Genomic DNA, 16,850 nt, shown 5'->3' on the forward strand with positions numbered 1-16,850 from the left:
TTTCCCCCTCTTCCTGTCACCAGACACGCGGGAGAATAGACCAACCCCCGCCTCGCTACAGCCTCCTTTAAGGTACCTATAGAGAGCGATAAGGTCGCCCCTGAGCCTTCTCTTCTCCAGGCTGAACAATCTCAGCTCCCTCAGCCGCTCCTTGTAAGACTTGTTCTCTAGACCCCTCACCAGCTTTGTTGCCCTTCTCTGGACAAAACCTGGCAATGCCCACCAGGAAAAAAGTTGGAGTTAGGCTGTGATATGAGAGTTTATTTTAGTCTCTAGTCACAGAACACAGGCAGAAATTAGACAATTATATTTAGTCCATTAAATCTGTGTGGAATAGGGTGATAGGAGACATTTTTAAGAAGGGAAGAAGAGAGTGGTAGACTTCACATAAAACTAATGCCCCTGAGCTTGTGGGAACAAATGGGTTCTCCATCCCAGGGCAGCACGTAGAACGTTCATGGATTTTTCTCCATCAGAGCAACAATCTGCCTGTACATGCGCTGTGGTGCATCCTGGCCCCAGTGGTGGTCAAAGTGGTTCCAGTCAGGAAAATGCTCATGATGAATGATGTTGGTGATGCGGGGGAGCAAGCGCTGGGTCTCTGCAGGTGGATTCACCCAGTCCTCACCACCACTCCACAGAGCAGTTGGCACTGTCATGTCTTCTATCCTGTACAAGGGTGGGGTGGTCTGGGGGGAAACATTCCAGTTATTCACAGCTCTGACCCTAATAATGCTATTAGATGGGGTCCTGGTGTACTCTGGACACACCAGCCTCTGGAGGATGCAACCCTCATCCCAGTCAGCCAGCCTCATGCTCTCCTCCTCCTCCTGCAAGTGCCACTGACCTGGTTGTACTTTTCCTGATTCTTTTCCCTGTAGTCAAACTGCTTGAAGTCCCCAGTTTTGGCAGTCTGAAAAGCAAGAGCAAAGATTCAACTCCATGCAAGTAACAGGTGCCCTGGATCAGCACCACCAGAAGGAAAGGACAGCTGCAGCGGCCAGGTGAGGTTGCCCAGCACAGCTCTCGTGTCCAGGTTTGCACTTGCTAGTGCTCACCCCACATACTGAAGCAAAAACAACATCCAAAAAACACCTCCACGGGGTGCTTACCCAGGACTGGAGCAGATATCTGGGTGGCCCTGCTTTTGCCAGCCTGAAGCAGCAGCTAGCATCTGTGACTTTTGGGACACTTCAGTGTAGTGATTTCAAAATATCTTTTATTGGCTTTGTCCAACTCTACCTCTTTATCCGTCCCCAAGGTGAATGAAGGGTCATTGTAAAATATCATATTCAAAGATTAAAAATCATAGGTTGTAATCATCATAAAGTCAGAGTCCCTACCTGTCCCCAGTGGAGAAGTGTTTTTACTGACGTATAGTCTGGAAAATGAGCTAGGTATATATCCAATCGGCTCTGCAGGAGAAAGAAAGTTTTTTCTAAGTGATTTGAGAATGATGAAAATCTGTCTAGGCCAAAAAAAAAAAAAATTGTTCTGTTTTATAACTGCAATGTAATTTTTAATATGCAAAAGCAGCTTTATTCTATTCAGAGCTAAGAGTAGCTTTTAAAGGTAGACCATTTAACTATCTCTTTAAAATGGAAATGCAACTGGTACAGTAGGGTTTTGTTCTTCAAACTTGTCACACGGTCATAAGTCAGCAGAAAATAAGGCAGGAGTTACCTTGCATTTGCAGACAAGTCCACTACTGATTCTTACCCACAGCAGCATTTCTTAGGTTTAACATCGCAGCCCAGGGAATGCTGCTGAAAGAAACCCCCAAATACCCACTGCCTTGCACAGTGATTTTTACACCTTCATTTTTGGGGGTTTTATACTTATTCCTTATTCTTGTATTGCTAACTATGTAGATCATGCATTCAAACATAGGTTTATCTTACATCAGGAGAGACATTTTGATTGGTGAGTAATTAATACTACCTTCCCATGCCATCATCTCTCCACTTTCCCATGCAGAGCATATTTACTCCACAGCATCCAGGTAAAACACTTGTACCTAGAGCAGGCTGGGGAAGAAGTACCTGCCAGCACTCTCCAGGCATGAACAAGCCTTATTTTTTGTAGTTCATTAGGTATTTCCACGTGTCTAGGAAAGTTCAAGGAAACTGGAAATTACAAGTGTGAGTCACTGTGACCTGGAAGAGATAATATACCTACCATGTTCAAGTTCTTCTTATTGTATCCACCAATAAGGAAGATCTCATTTTCACAAACTTCAGCTGTTAGCAGGTTGCTGCATGTTTTGGCAAGTATGGCTCTTTCCTCCCTTCCCACTAGGGTCAGTTGTTTTGTTCCAAATATTGTCTGCAAGAGCACAAAGAAACAGTTCACTGTGTGTCCTGTACCCCTCTTCACAGGAACTGACTGTCCTTTCCACTCCATGCTGTTGTCCCCATCGTCTTGGTGTACCACTTTAGATGTACCAACTTCAAAAGTTCAGCCTAGCTGTGGTCTGCCTGGGATAGCCAGACTCATGTAACTGGTCTGTCACCTCTGTTTAAAAACAGTAATGATGGACGGGTAATGATGTTTTAGAGTGAAATGTGGCCATCCTAAACTGGAATGAGAGGGACATCCCTGCTTTCTGGGATCTTCTCTCTCATCTCTTTACACACCTCTTCAAGATCTGGTGCAGGCATGGGCTCAGTGCACAATGGCTGGAGAGCCACTGCAACACAGAGAGTGTGACTTGCCTTGCTGAAAGTTCTTGAATTTCATTAATTCATTGGGAGTAGGCAGGGTAATAACACACACACACACATACAAAATATATATATATATATTTACATACCTTCAGCACTATGTCTGGTAAAAATGCTATCTTTAACACAGGACCTTTAGCATGATGAAAGGTGTAAAGAGGAGCCAAGGCAAAGAACACTTTGATTTTCTGAGCCAGCTGTGGCATGCTTGAAAATGCTATGAAACCTGAAAAACAGCAAGCGTTTACAATAACCCCAACAGCAACAACACTGATGTAGCATATGGCCCAATGCCCAGTCTGACTGAGGAAATCTCTGATGCGTGACTGAATGTTGTTTTTTATTTTTTGCTAGAAAATAAGGTTATAGAAGGAGGTGGTGGCTCCTTGGTTTGACTAGCAGCTCAGAGCTGGGCTGGGTGCGGAAAGATTTCTTCCTCTGGAAAAATGAACTTCTGCTTTGAGGGAAGGGAAAGGGAAGCGTATCTGAAGCAAGGGTAAGGCATAAAATGTAAGAAGTTCTTAGCTCGTTGTAGCTTGCCATTAGTGTTTCTCCTTCACTAAGAGGTTTGGGTAAGTTCACCTTGGTTCTTCTCAGCTGTGGCTGAAGTTAAACCTCTTGAATCATAGAATCATAAAATTGCAGAATGGTTTAGGTAGGAAGGGGCTTTACAGCTCATTTGGTTCCAGCCCCCTGCCATGCACAGGGACACCTCCCACCTGCCCTGACTGCCCAAAGCCCCATCCAGCCTGGTCTTGAGCATTTCCAGGTTTGGGCCATTCACAACTTCTTTGGGCAGCCTGTGTCAGTGCCTCACCACCCTCAGAGTAAATTTCTTCCTAATGTCTAACGTAAACCTACCCTCTTTTAGTTTAAAGCTTTAGTTTAGTTTTGAAGGTATGGGGGGTCCTGAGGGGTGGCAGAACCCTGGACATCCCCACCAGCCAGAGCCTGGTGTGAATGTGCAGTGGCAGAAAAGACACGATCTGCCTGATCTAAAGCTCCTCCCGAGGGCAGAAATGAACCCAGCACGGACCCAAAGGTTGCCTTCAACCTGGGTGTGCCATGGGCCAACACAGCTCCCATGTGTAGCTGGCTCCTCCTCACCACTCACCCAGAGAGTTGCCCTGAGCGTGGCCAACGTAGTACAGCTTCTCCTGCGCAGTGTGCTGCAGAATGAAGGACACCATGGCTGGCACATCGTACATGGCCATCTCGTGGAAACTGGGAAGCAAGGGGAGAAGCTGGAGGGGATGCCTATTGACCATCCACTGGGTGTCTGCAGCCTCCCATGGATGTAGGGTGGGTGGTGCTGGCAGCCCCACATCCTGGCTATGTCCTTGTGGTCCTCCTCACCTGAAGTCCCAAAACTCCTCCTGGTTGACAGAGAGGTTCAGGTGCCGCTGAGACCAGCTGTTCCCCCGGCAGTTTCCAATCCACACGTCATAACCTGCGTCTGCTAGGATGAAGCCCAGGCTGCTGTTGGGGAGATTGTCCACCCAGTCGCCACCATCTAAACTGAACCCGTGCACTATCAGCACAGGTGGCCTGGATCCTGAAGGAGAAGAAACTGGGTACTTCACACAAGAAAACCCCTTCCCAAATGGAAAGGAAAAGTCCTTACACACCTCAGTGTGCATTATTTTCTGCAAGCTGTATATTAAGTATTCCATTCCCCCATAATTTGCTGGTGATTTTTCACCATTTTGCAATTTTTTTTCACATTTTGCAATCCCTGTCCCTGACCTATAAGGAAACCTTGACCCTGCCTCTGAGCAGGGTCATAACTCCACTCCACACGTGATGAAACTGAGCCCACCTGAGTCCCCAGCATCTCCTTTGCCGTGGGGAATTCGGTTCACACTGAGGAAATAGCCATCATCAGTCAGCACATCATACTCCTCACTGGGGTACCCCTGGAAACGGATCTTCTGGCTCTGCAGGGACAGAAGGCCAATGGGAAAGGTGACCTGCTCGTGTCCATCAGGTCATCCAGACATGCTGCATCTGCCCTGAGCCTGACCCAGAGCCACCATGCTATCTGGTGTCACCTTCACATGCACATGCAAGACCTGGAGGCCTGTCTACACCAGAGGAAGGCCAGAGGGGCCAATTTCAGGCTGAGATCATGAAGTGAGTGACACCAATAGAAAAATGGGGAAAACTTGGTTCCTGTGCCCTCCCCACCACTGTCCCTTGTGTGCTGACAGGGGGCAAGGAATGGGGAGATGCTGGCAGGTTCCTTGGGGAGGACTCTGCCCTGCAGCACTTACGATGTTCATGAACTGCTCGGGGTTGTTGCGGCTCACTCCTCCATGCAGGGCAGCGGCATGCAGCCCCTGGGCCAGGCCCAGGGCCACCAGCAGCAGCAACCACATCTCGCCACTCTGGGGGATAACAGGGCTGGTGTGAACAGGTCAGGAGCTGGAGGCACTAACCCACACCTTCCTGTGGTGTCTTGCCATGTCAGCGTTGCTTCTCGGAATGTCCTAATGCTTCCCACCCCACCCTGCAGTCAGAATCCTGCCCCCCCCCCAAGCAACTCTTGCTGACCCTAGCTTCTCTGTCCTGTCCCTGCCTTATATCATAGAATTATTAAGGTTGGAGAAGACCTCTTAGGTCATCTAGCCCAACCTTTAACATAGCACTGCCAAGTCTACTGTTAAACGATGTAACTAAGCACCACAGCCACACATTTTTGAAGACCTCCAGGGATGGGAACTCAACCACTTCCACAGGCAGCCTGATCCAATTCCTCACAACCTTTTTAGTGGGAAAGAAAAAAAAAAAAAGAAAAAAAAAAAGCAACCACCATTGTGGTTGATAGCTCATCTCCAGATGCTACTACAGCAGCCCAAAGGACTTCAGGACAAGACTGAAGGAAGAATGGGAGGGAGAGGAAAATGGAGGGATGGATTACAGTGGCCTTGTTCTCACCTGCCCAGGTGTACATTGAATCAGGAGAGACATTGCAGGCCATGCCTGAGGACATCAGAGACAACTCATTACTGAAATAACCACCTCAACAAGCAGCATGGATTACAAGGGACCGAGGAGGTTGGCCTGCATAGGAATTAGCAGATGCCAGACATCCTCCCTAAGCCAGTCATAACAATATGCTTCTCACCGCTATTGTTCTGTCACAAAATTCACCATGAGTTCTCACACCAATTGCATTTTCCTGCTGCACATTCCACATAGCAAACAGCTGAGGTGGGCAGCATTGTTTGTATTCCAGTATTTTGTGGTGTATATATATAAAAATAAAATGTGACCCAGTTTGGCAGTGAGCGTGAAGGAGTGCCTATCCCTTGTCTGGTGAGTTTGATGTATTGCGACATCACTTGTCATATCTTTAAACAATGATGTTCTCTCTGTAGTCATTGATATTGAGATGGCAAATCTGTCAAAGACCAACAAAGCTGCTTCAGAAATGCTGTGCCATAATAACCTGCTTTTCTGTATTCATCAGAAGTAGTCCCTTTCTGGTACAGAAGACCTGTGAGCACAGTACTGCTTTTGGCCAACTGATTTGACTTTGGCCAGAAAACAGGTAGATGATGTAAAGAGGAGCAAAAAGAGCAGACAGCCCCTAGGGAGTTTCAGACTGGACACAAGGAAGTGGGAGGTGGGGGCTGCCCTGAGACACAGGGCAGCAGAGGAGAAAGGTTCTACACCTTGGTTTTCAAGGCTGGGCTGGACAAGCCACAGGTCTATGGTTTCTGTGGCTCATGGCCAGCTTACAACCCTGAACATTCTGTGATGAGGATTTCCTCCACCTACCACCCCCTTGCCCAGCTCCTGAGCAGTGGGCTCTGGCAGCAGGAAGAAGCACTAAAATTTCCCATATATCTTGGAAGACACCACCATAACTGAAGGCTCTGCTGCCCATGCCAATGTCATCCAGGTATTACGGTGGCATACCTCAATAGCTCAGACCTGGAATGGGCTCTGCCACAAAGCCCACACATGTCAGTGAGATCACTGGCACTCAGCCATTTATTGGGGCAACTTGTCCTGGTACCTCAAGAGAGTAAAGCTTCTGTGGCAAAGGAGGAAAGAAAGGGATTAGTCACATACCTGTGACATTCAGCTAGCATTAATAGGGTAAGATAACATACAGACCACACAAAACGACAGTCTCCATTTCCTGCACCCAAGCCTTGGGAGTGCACAAGTTATCCAAGTTGCATCCATGACCCTGGAAAATTCTCTAGCACAAAAAAAATTCAGCACAGTCCAGAGCCAGGCTGCAGCAGAGCATCCCCTGCTCGTACCCCAGAATAAGAGTCCTAGCAAGAGGACTTCATCTCATTTGGAGCTTCCACATCACATGATAGCACCCCCAGGCTCAGACCCTGGATGTTATGAATCCATCAACTCATTTGTGGGTCCTGCCAGCATTTGCCCCCCAGCACCAAGCCAAAGTACCTACGACAACACACGACATGACAACACACTTGACAAGAGCCCAATAGTCTGACCATGAGTCCATGGGGACTTGCATTGCTCCTAAGCTCACTGGGAAGCACCAAAGCTCATCCTCACAAAACCCAAAGACTTCAGGTGCAGAATGGCAAAGCAGACTCTACAAAGGAAACTTTAACTATTATGCTCACTAAAAAGACATGTGTGTCTCTAGAAGCAGAAATGAACAGCCAGAGCTATAAACAAAGCCTTATGACTCAGTCAGGAACATTTCTTCCAGCAATAGCCTGGGCTAGAAGGAGAGTAGATGTTACAGATCAACCTGACCTTCTGCTCCAGGCTCGTCTGTGCAGTCGGGAGGGACAGCGGCACCAAGACAACTGGTCGTCTTGGCTTATAAAGAGGAACAGAGAGGCTGGGACTTGTCCATCAAGAACATGAAAGACCAATATTGTTCCAAATACACCACCCTCTCTTCCTCTCCAGCCCTGTGAGTCAGACACTAGTGTCCTAAACCTCAGGGAGCAGTAGCAAAGCACCACATCTTGAAGGCAGATAACGAGCTGTTGGGCAACAATCACATCATCAGGAACACCCAGGCCTTGTGGTACCCTGCAATTGGAAATTGCATTTTTGGCATACCTCCTCATGGATATTCCAGCCACCTCATCTGTAATCCAAAGGGCAATGAATGTGCTCTGAGGTTGGAAGAGGTCACCAGCTGCTCGTACTTGTCTTTTCTGTTGCAGTCACTCACTAGCAATGCATATCAGCTCTGCATGCCCTCAGCAGGCACAGGGACAACCACATTACCTAGAGAAGGTGACTCAACCATGCCTGGGTTAAAAGGGAAGAGACAGAGGCTCACCCAGGGAAGGAGGAATACCAGCTTCACACAGCACTGACAGTCTGACTTTTATTGCATGGAAATCCAAATTGCAAAGCAAATCTCATGTGGGCTGGCACAACCATCAACCTTCTGTGATAGCTCTGCATTCACAGGCCCCTACAACCAAACGTCTCCTAACCTTGCCACCACTCCTCCTGCCAGGAGAGCAATGGTGGCAGGACAGAAACTCTGGGATCTACAGCTCAGCCTCCCACTCACAGCAGGACTGTCACCAGAAGCCATGGCTCTGGCTGAGGTGGACCTGTGTGACTGCAGAGCAGCATACAGGCAAAAAACAGGTGGAGGAAAACAAGCATAACCAGACTGGCACAAGGGATAGTCATCCCTGAGCCAGCAATTAGTGCATTAACGGTTCCTGGTTTACACTGTGTTTCTCTCATGCAGTGCTCACTAAGATTGCAGCACTGGGGTCCCACCTTGGGGTATTTCTTCCATCTTTCTCATAGTTGATATATTGGACATCTTCCACTTTCCAACAGCTGGGGAAAGCAGGACAGTCAGTGTGGGAGCTCCAGAGGTTCATGGCCCAGAACCTCCCTTCCTTGCTTCATTCAATAGATCCGCAAGAGCTTGCTGTGAGGTTGGGACACCCTCTTCTGCACAGACCTCCTTTAGACCTTTCCCTGGTGCAGAAGCAGCTGCCCAGCATGAACATTTCTGCTCTCTGAGCTGGGAACAGGGTTGCATTCTGCTTTGTCCACCAGCCTCTGCAGCTTTATTTCTGAATCAAAGATGGAGAGACCACCATGGGTCTTCTTCTGGGAACTGCTTTGGCCAAGGCTGGTAGACAACCCACCCATTTGGCATGGCAAAATCCAGTCACTGTCAGATTTGACTTTTCATTTCATTTTATGTGAAGTCGAATAAGAGCTGAAAATAGTCTCTGTGATGTTTGAAAGCCTTCCCTCGGTGCCACTACCCTGCCTGGGCATTTACTGCCAGCCACTGCCAGCCCTTGCTGGAGACATGTCTGCCCTGGACATGCTGATGTACCCTGTTTTTTTAACTGTTTTTTTTTTTTGTTGTGTCTTTAATGGCAGCAAATACATTAAGTGAGAAGGGTTCCTCCTGCCTGCAGCTTGTGCAAGTTCTAGGAACCACCAGCCTGACTGGGGATTGCAACTTGGTCTGAACAAGCAACAGCTGTGTTTGGCCAAAGTTACGTCTCCACAGAACAACCAGAAGGTCAGGTCCTTTACAGTGAGCTTCAGGTCTAGAGCTTGTGTTGCAATGTCTCATCTGGGTTAGAAGAAAGCTCGGTATAGGACTAAATTTGAACCTGCTCATTTCACAGCATGGCCATTCGATACCCAAGTCAGGCTGCATTATTTCCAGGGCCAAAACCTTCTGACCAGAGAAGGTCCCTTTCATGTTCTGCTCTGTTCACTGCAAAAAGATGAGCATGTTTTGTGTACTGGCTCAGAGATACACAGTCCTGGGCTTTTGAAGGCCTTGATTTGTTCCAGTTACCCTGCAACCGCTCTTTTCCCATTTCATCTTTCCTGTCCTACACAAGCTTTTCTCTGAATTCTGACTCATGAGTGTTAAATGGCAAAATTTGTATCAGAAGGTTATTCGAGGCCATTGCTTTGGAAAGCAAACTGGACTTCTGTGGCCAGACAAGAAGTGGTAGATCTATTGCAAACCACTGCCTGCAAGTTTGCCTGAGCAGCTTGCTCTTCCCTACAGCTAGGAGCCCTGATACATGCTACATGAGAGACAAGGAGCTGCCAAGAACAGAGATTTTAGTAGAAGGACATGGCAGGGGACTGTCCTGGCAATCCACAAGGCTGAGACTATCCTGGAGAGCACAGCCCCAGAAAGACCATAACAGCTTCCCCCTCTTCATAGGGTGTTGAGCAAGTCTTAGAAGTGGTAGGAAAAAGCTTTTGTGCACAGGGCAGGTGCTGAGGTGCAGAGCCAGGAGGGCAGAGACCATAGAACCATGTTGTCCTCAGTGGGTCCTCCTCAACAAGGGAGTGCTGGAAAGGCTTGGTCAGGACACAGGTATCTCAGTGAAGGCTGATGAGAGATCTCCAAGTCAATAATAGCTGGTTGGGTAGCAAAGATATGGGAGAACCCTTGAAGTACAAGCATAGACACCACAACCTGTCCTGGCTGAAGATGTCACCATATCACATATACAATGGCAGCTTGGTTTTGACTGGAGTTTCCACTCAATGGAACCATGGAAGCTTATTCCTTGTTGAAACTGGGTGCCAGCACAACCCCCCCCCCACCCCATCCTCTCTAGGAAACTGAGCAACCCTTTCCCATAGAGCAGGAGGATCTCCACCTTGATGATTGATATGTTTGTTCAATGCTATCCGAACAGCAAGTTTTGCTCTTGCTCCAGCTTGCTCTGAGGACATGACTGCAGACCACAGAGATCTCCTTCCTGAGTTTTTCATGGACCAAGCTGATCCACAGGTCTGGAAGGACACTGTCACCTTTGTTGAAGGAGTTCAGGTAGTGATCATCTAGCACAGAGGAAGACAGAACAAAGCACAAAGTGCTCCTAACTTTTTGGACACTTTTTCTTAGCATATTTTTCTCTGTCAGCGTGAAATACCTTTGTTTTGGATGTACCTATGTTTATTGTGGTTTTCACCATTGGGATTATTTTTTGTTTGTTTTCCTAAATTGAAACACACATGCAAAAGCAGGATGTGGCACTTTGTAAGAGATTTGTTTAATGACAGGTCCTTTTCCCCACACCCAGCTGAGGTCCTGGAGGAAGAGGGCTGATTTGGTAACTCAGTGGGAAGCTAAAACCACTCACAAGGCATTTTATTGAGAACAAATGTCAGGACTCACATCCAGGGCTGATAGCGCAATCCAAGCAATCCAAACGGCAGCATTCATTTACCTGCAAACTCTTCTACAGTGGCTTGTGCAAACCAGAATATGTTGTGGAAAACAGAGTATCTGCAATGCTTTTGGTGGATATAGCATGTAACAGAGAAGATTTAATGTTTTGAAGAACATAGAGAGGATAAAGTGCAAAAATAGTTGGGTTTTGTGTGTTGTTGTTTTTTTTTTTTTTTTTTTTTTTAATTTTGTCTTGTTCTTTGTTTCATTTGTTTGTTGTTTTGTTTTTGAGTCACCTGGGGTACTGAAGAAAATGCAATGAAACCCAAAGAAGTATAAGAAGTATAAAATATTTGCAGGAACTTAAGCACCTACAAACACATACAAGAAAAGAGTGAAAACTATGCTGAGAAGTACAATGGAATTAAGTAGGTATTTCATTATCAACTTGATGATCCAAGGCTCCTTTTATGCAATATGATGTTACCTTGCACTGACAGCCTTAACCACAGGTATCTAAGAAAGAACATAAATACAAGTAAAAGGTTAAGAAGTGGCAGGGAAAGCCACTGGCATGCAATTGCTAGAGCAGAAGACACGCAAAATATTACTGGTTGTCAAGAAGAGGAAACTTTCGTAACAGCTTCCCATTTGGGGCAAGCTGCTTATGTATGGAGCAGACATTCTAATGACTTCTAATGGCCCTACAGCGTTACATGAATGGTATTTCCTGTCTCAACACTCCTAAAGTGTTGTCCCAAGAAAGGCCAACATAATAAATCATCTCTTATTCAGTGACCTGCAGAGTAAGATCAACAGTTGGTGAAAGGTCTAGCAATGTGGCAGATGTCTAGGAAAAAAAATCTTGTAAATGTAATTAAGCAATAGAACAGGTGCCCAGAGTGTTGGTGGGATGTCCATCTGTGGAGATGCTCCGAACTAGGCAGGACAAAGTACATAACAGACTGGTCTGGCTGGAGAATTGCCCTGGTTTGAGACTAGGTAGAGACCAGAGACCTCCTAGGGTCTGTCTAACTTAACCCACGTCTGTATCAGGAAGAGCAAAGAGCAGCAGGAGAAATGTCGCACCTCATGATTGACACACTCACAGCTGGACCACAGAAGACTGTTGATGAGGAAGCCTCCTGAGCGGAGGCTTTGGTGGGACTAACCCCACAGGGTCAGGAGCTTTACAAGGTGGGGACAGTACTGGGCAGCCAGGACTGCTGCGCTGAGCCACCCAGCTCCATGAAGCAGAGTCCTGCAGCAGCTCCCTACATGAAGCAAGGCGTGTATCTGAGCACCAGAACTCCCCAGGCTCCTCCTGCTCAGCAGAAATGTCTGGCTGTCCTCTAGACTCACCATTCCCCATCCAGGCATAATCCAGAAGGACAGAACCAGGGATGCTGCTTTATCTCTGAGCAGCCTGATGAAGTGAAGCAAAGGAAGGAAGGGCTTTGAGGTCAAAGTGGATGCATTAACTTCTTGGGTGTCATATTTGGCTCTTCTCCTGAGCTCTTCTGCAGCTACAAGGCCTCATGTAGTGCCCCAATTGTGCCCATGAAGTTTGAAGTACTTGGTGCTGAGACAACATAAAGTTTTATCTCCTTACTTCATAAATTGCAGGCATGACTTCCTTCATGTAACATGAGTAATGCTGGGTGTGTCTGCATGTGGCTCTGCAAACCCTCCAACGTCCAGTGGTGTTTTAGGTAGTTCAAAAGACCTCACCACTCCACATCTGCCCAGCAGCTACATTGAGGTGTCTATGTCTGCTGAGACCCAATTTTGACATCACTGAAGGCATCATTCCAGAATCTCATGTCTTCTGTGCATGGACCATGCTTCATTATGCATGATGAAGCTTTTCAAGAGCTCATCACAGCACACAGGGACCCAGTAGTAATGCAGAGACCTCTGGGCATGCTTGCCTCCAGCACTGCTCCTATAACACAGCCTTCCTACAGCTAGAGCAGGTGATACTGGCTGCACTTCAGCCCAAAGCCAAACCTTCAGATGTCTCCAGAAGTCTCCTGCACAGGGCAGGGAGGCCCTTTTCACCAACCCACTGGTCGAGCAAGGGACCATCACAACCTGTCTATCCCAGTAAGATGCTGTAGCACCAGGTCCACAGGTTGTTTCCTTATTTTGTTCCAGGAACAAGAGTGTCATCCAAGAAAGAGGAGGTCACGGTAACTTGACATCTTTGATGGATCATCAGTTAAGCGTTCAAGCAAGATGCTGGCAAGGAACTACCAGTAGCTTTCACCTACAGAAACCAGCTGCTCTTGGCAGCTTGGCCATTGAGAAGGGCCTCTGGGAACCCTGGGAACTTCAGGCCCCAGAAAGCTGCCCCAGTTCCTGGTCCTAGGGCAGCTCAGACCATGGCCATGGCACAGCCAAGACCATGATGAGACCAGCCTCTCTCGTGATGCCCATGGATCTCTCCCCCTGCTTCCAGAGCCCTTCACAGCCCTCCCTTGCTCCATGGGGACCCCAAGGCTTTTGGCACATGACCAACAAGCAGTTTGTCTCCTTTTCAAGCCAGCCAGCCATGGCTTGCTCTTCCAGGAGGCTGTGAGCCCTGTAGCAAAATTGTGTTTGGAGTCCCTTTATCTAGGGTTCATTAACACTGCTTCAATCTGTGTGCCACCCAACAGATTGTGAGAAGGCAGCTGTGGATGGCACTTCATGCTGTTTTCTGCTGGAAAACAAAACAAAACAACAACAATAACAACAACAACAACAAAAAAAAACTCATCCTCGGTGCATATGAATTGGGTTTGGACCACTGGGAATGGTTCTGAGATGCAGGACTGTGGCTGGGGCATGAAGAACAACACCTGAGGACCATCAGCAGGAGCACAGCTCCCTCTCAGGCAGATGTCAGAAGCAATGAGAAGAGCCCAAGTCTAGGAATTACCTTGCCTGCTACATACCGACGGGCTAAAAACGGCTTTTGCATTTGGTTGCTGTTCAAAGACCAAAGCATTCAGTCAAACCCAGCTCCCAGCCTTGTTCCAGAACAGAGCCATCTCCCCAGCACCTCCAGCATTGGAAGCAACCTCCACCAGCAGATGTGACGTGGCAGCCTTCCCCACCACCATGGCTTGAGGGTGTGATACTAATCCAGCCTTATTTTATGGACAGGCTTGGTGGCTCCCAGGTGCGGATGAGGCTTCCCCCAGCCCTGCTGCTCCCCTGAAGAGAGAGGACATGTTTTATATAAGCAGGGGCAACCCTGCTGTGGCCCCTCAATGTGTTGCTTGTGGGACTGTGGTCCCCACAGATCTCAGGAACAGGATTGACCCTTTTGTTCTCCAGCAGGCTGTGTCCAGAAACCCTTTCTCCTTGAGCTGCCCCTCACATAAAGACAGACCTGTGTTTTATAGTGAAGCCAAGCTATAAAAGGATGCAGAGTGTGAACATCATTGGGGAGTAAGACTAGCTTTTGGCTCAGAGGATGGTGAGCAGACAAACAGCATGTGCATGGCCATTAATCAACAAAAGCAAAGCCAAAGTCAAGGTGTGCTTTCCCTCACCAAGAAAGTGCTGAAAAATATGGATGGACCTGAGGACACTCAGGAAGTTGCTCCACCACTCCGCAGCCCAGCATCAGTCAGTCCTTGAAGTTAATGTCATGCTTCTGCCCGGCTGCCATCCTGCAATGCTTTACAAAATAGCTTCAGAGGGAGTGGATGATGGAGGTTAGCCATATAGCAATGGAAATGCACAAAACCTTGCTTCTCTCTCTGGTGACAAAGGAGGACAGCAATCCAGACACAGAGGTGCTCTGGTTTTGTTTGTGTTTTTTTTTTGTTGTTTGTTTGTTTGTTTTCAGTAGTGGACTTCACACTCTGCTGCTAACAAACCAGAAAAAGCCTGAACTCAAGCTTTTTGTTAAATTAAACTCAACAGTACAGAAAAGCCTCTTCTGATATTCTTCAAAAGGAGCAACAAAAAGCTTCATAACCAGCTAGAAAACAAGGAGGGAACTATAGAGGGGCTTCTTTCTTCCCCTCTCACTCCTCCACAGCTGCAAAGAGAAGAAATGCAGTCAACCAACGCATAGTGGCAGTGCTGGGTAGCAGCAGACTCCAGAGGTCTGTGGACTCACCCCAGCTCACATTAGGGCCAACTTCACAGCTGCAGCATGTTGCTGAGGGCCTGAAGCATAAATTAAGACTTTGCAGAGTCTTCCAGCACATGGTGATGGTGTTTTGTGCTGCTGTCACTGAAAGAGTACATCTCACTTTCCTAAAATAAAGCAGCTTCAAGCCCTCATCTTCATCTTAGAAAATAGAAAGTGTCTTGCAGCAGCAGATCTTTGTGCAACAGAAAGTCTAGCACAGATGAGGGCTGCTAGGCAGGCTCCATATCCTTGCAGATAAAGATCTTGCTTGCCACAGAAACCTCTGCTGCACCTCTACTGAGCTTCCAAGTGATACCCGAACTCACCAGACTGCAGGCTGGGGCACAGGCCTCCATGCTCCTGCCCATCCACTGCTGCTAAGTGCTATTGAAAAAACAGCAGAACATACTACATTGTGATGAGCACAGTGAATGCATACAACCCACCAAGCTGAAGCAGCACAAGTGTAGCTGGTGGCATTACGGTTAATAATCAGAGAATCAGAGAATCATTAAAAATATTATCTCCAAGATCATCTGGTCCACCTTTTCCTTAAAGGCCCCCAGGGACGGTGACTCCACCACCTCCCTGGGCAACCCATTCCAATGCCTAATCCCTCTCTCTAAGAAATGCCTCCTAATTTCCAACCTGAACCTCCCCTGGTGCAACTTGAGGCCATTCCCTCTAGTCCTATCACTAGTTACCTGTGAGAAGAGGCCGACCCACAGCTCCCCACACCTCTTTTTCAGGTACCTGGAGAGAGCAATGAGGTCTCCCCTGAGCCTCCTCTTCTCCAGACCAAACAACCCCAGTGCCCTCAGCCGCTCCTCACAGGACTTGTGGGCCAGGCCCTTCACCAGCTTTGTAGCCCTTCTCTGGACACGCTCCAGGGCCTCAATGTCCTTGTAGTGAGGGGCCCAAAGCTGAACACAGCACTTGAGGTGTGGCCTCACCAGAGCAGAGTACAGGAGGACAATCACCTCCCTGGTCCTGCTGGCTGCACTATTCCTGACACAAGCCAGGATGCCGTTGGCCTTCTTAGCCACCTGGGCACACTGCTGGTGCATGTTCAGGTGAGCATCGACCAACACCCCAGGTCCTTTCCCTCTGCACAGGTTTCTAGCCACCCTGCCCCAAGCCTGTAGTGTTGCATGGGGTTGTTGTGATCAAAGTGCAGGGTTGGACCAAGAGTGGCCTGTTCCATCCTCCTAGCAGAGAAGGCTCCATCCCTGCAGAATTTCTGCCCCGTGTGGCCATGGGTGAGCAGCACCCAGCCACCCCTCACGTCTCCTCAGGGCTGTGGGGAACCACCAAATGTCCTCTCTGAGCCCGGCCTGGTCTCCACAACACCACGTGGATCCAGATAGTCCATGTGGATCATCTCCCTCACAAATGCTTTCACAGCACCCTCTGCTGCTCAGGATTTCTCTTATCCTTAGGAGATCACTATCCTGTGGAGAGCACTCAGGCCAAGACCTGTCTGCGTATGTGACCAGAGAGCAGCCAGCTAAAGAGCAAATAGCATGGAGCAGTTTAGGAAAGAGTGATTAAAGAGGTTTTGGGCAGGAGGCCTCCTATTATGGAGGAGGTCTGCTCTCAGCGCTGCCCAAGGAGACTGGGGCCTGTGGAGCCACTGGGGCAAAGTAGCCTCGGTCCCTGTGCCACCAAGGCTGTGCACCCACCCAAGAGTATTTCCAGGAGCACCCCTTGGCAGCACAACTGGTGGGTGGCAGCTTGCATGGTGGGCGTTGGCAGTCCATGAGTAGGGAGGGTGCTTGGTGACCTTCTCTTCCCTAACTCTCTTGCCCTGGCACCAGCTCCCGTTGTGGTTTTCTTTGCAGAAAGC

General features: G+C 48.1%; 1 protein-coding gene across 1 annotated transcript; it reads right to left on the reverse strand.

The window, feature by feature from the left end:
- Nucleotides 1-246: 246 nt before the first annotated feature.
- Nucleotides 247-16,033, reverse strand: LOC311439491 (lipase member M-like). The gene is made up of 10 exons (XM_084525234.1): nucleotides 15,709-16,033; nucleotides 4,997-5,110; nucleotides 4,543-4,660; nucleotides 4,080-4,278; nucleotides 3,838-3,947; nucleotides 2,813-2,949; nucleotides 2,179-2,325; nucleotides 1,344-1,415; nucleotides 848-913; nucleotides 247-689 (listed from the first exon to the last, which is right to left on the reverse strand). The coding sequence occupies exons 2-10, from the start codon at nucleotides 5,099-5,101 to the stop codon at nucleotides 456-458; spliced, it is 1,188 nt and encodes a 395-aa protein (XP_084381360.1). The 5' UTR covers nucleotides 5,102-5,110; nucleotides 15,709-16,033; the 3' UTR covers nucleotides 247-455.
- Between the last annotated feature and the right edge of the window lie 817 nt (nucleotides 16,034-16,850).

The sequence above is a fragment of the Aythya ferina genome, assembly GCF_964211825.1.
Source record: "Aythya ferina genome assembly, chromosome: 7".
Classification (NCBI taxonomy): domain Eukaryota; kingdom Metazoa; phylum Chordata; class Aves; order Anseriformes; family Anatidae; genus Aythya; species Aythya ferina.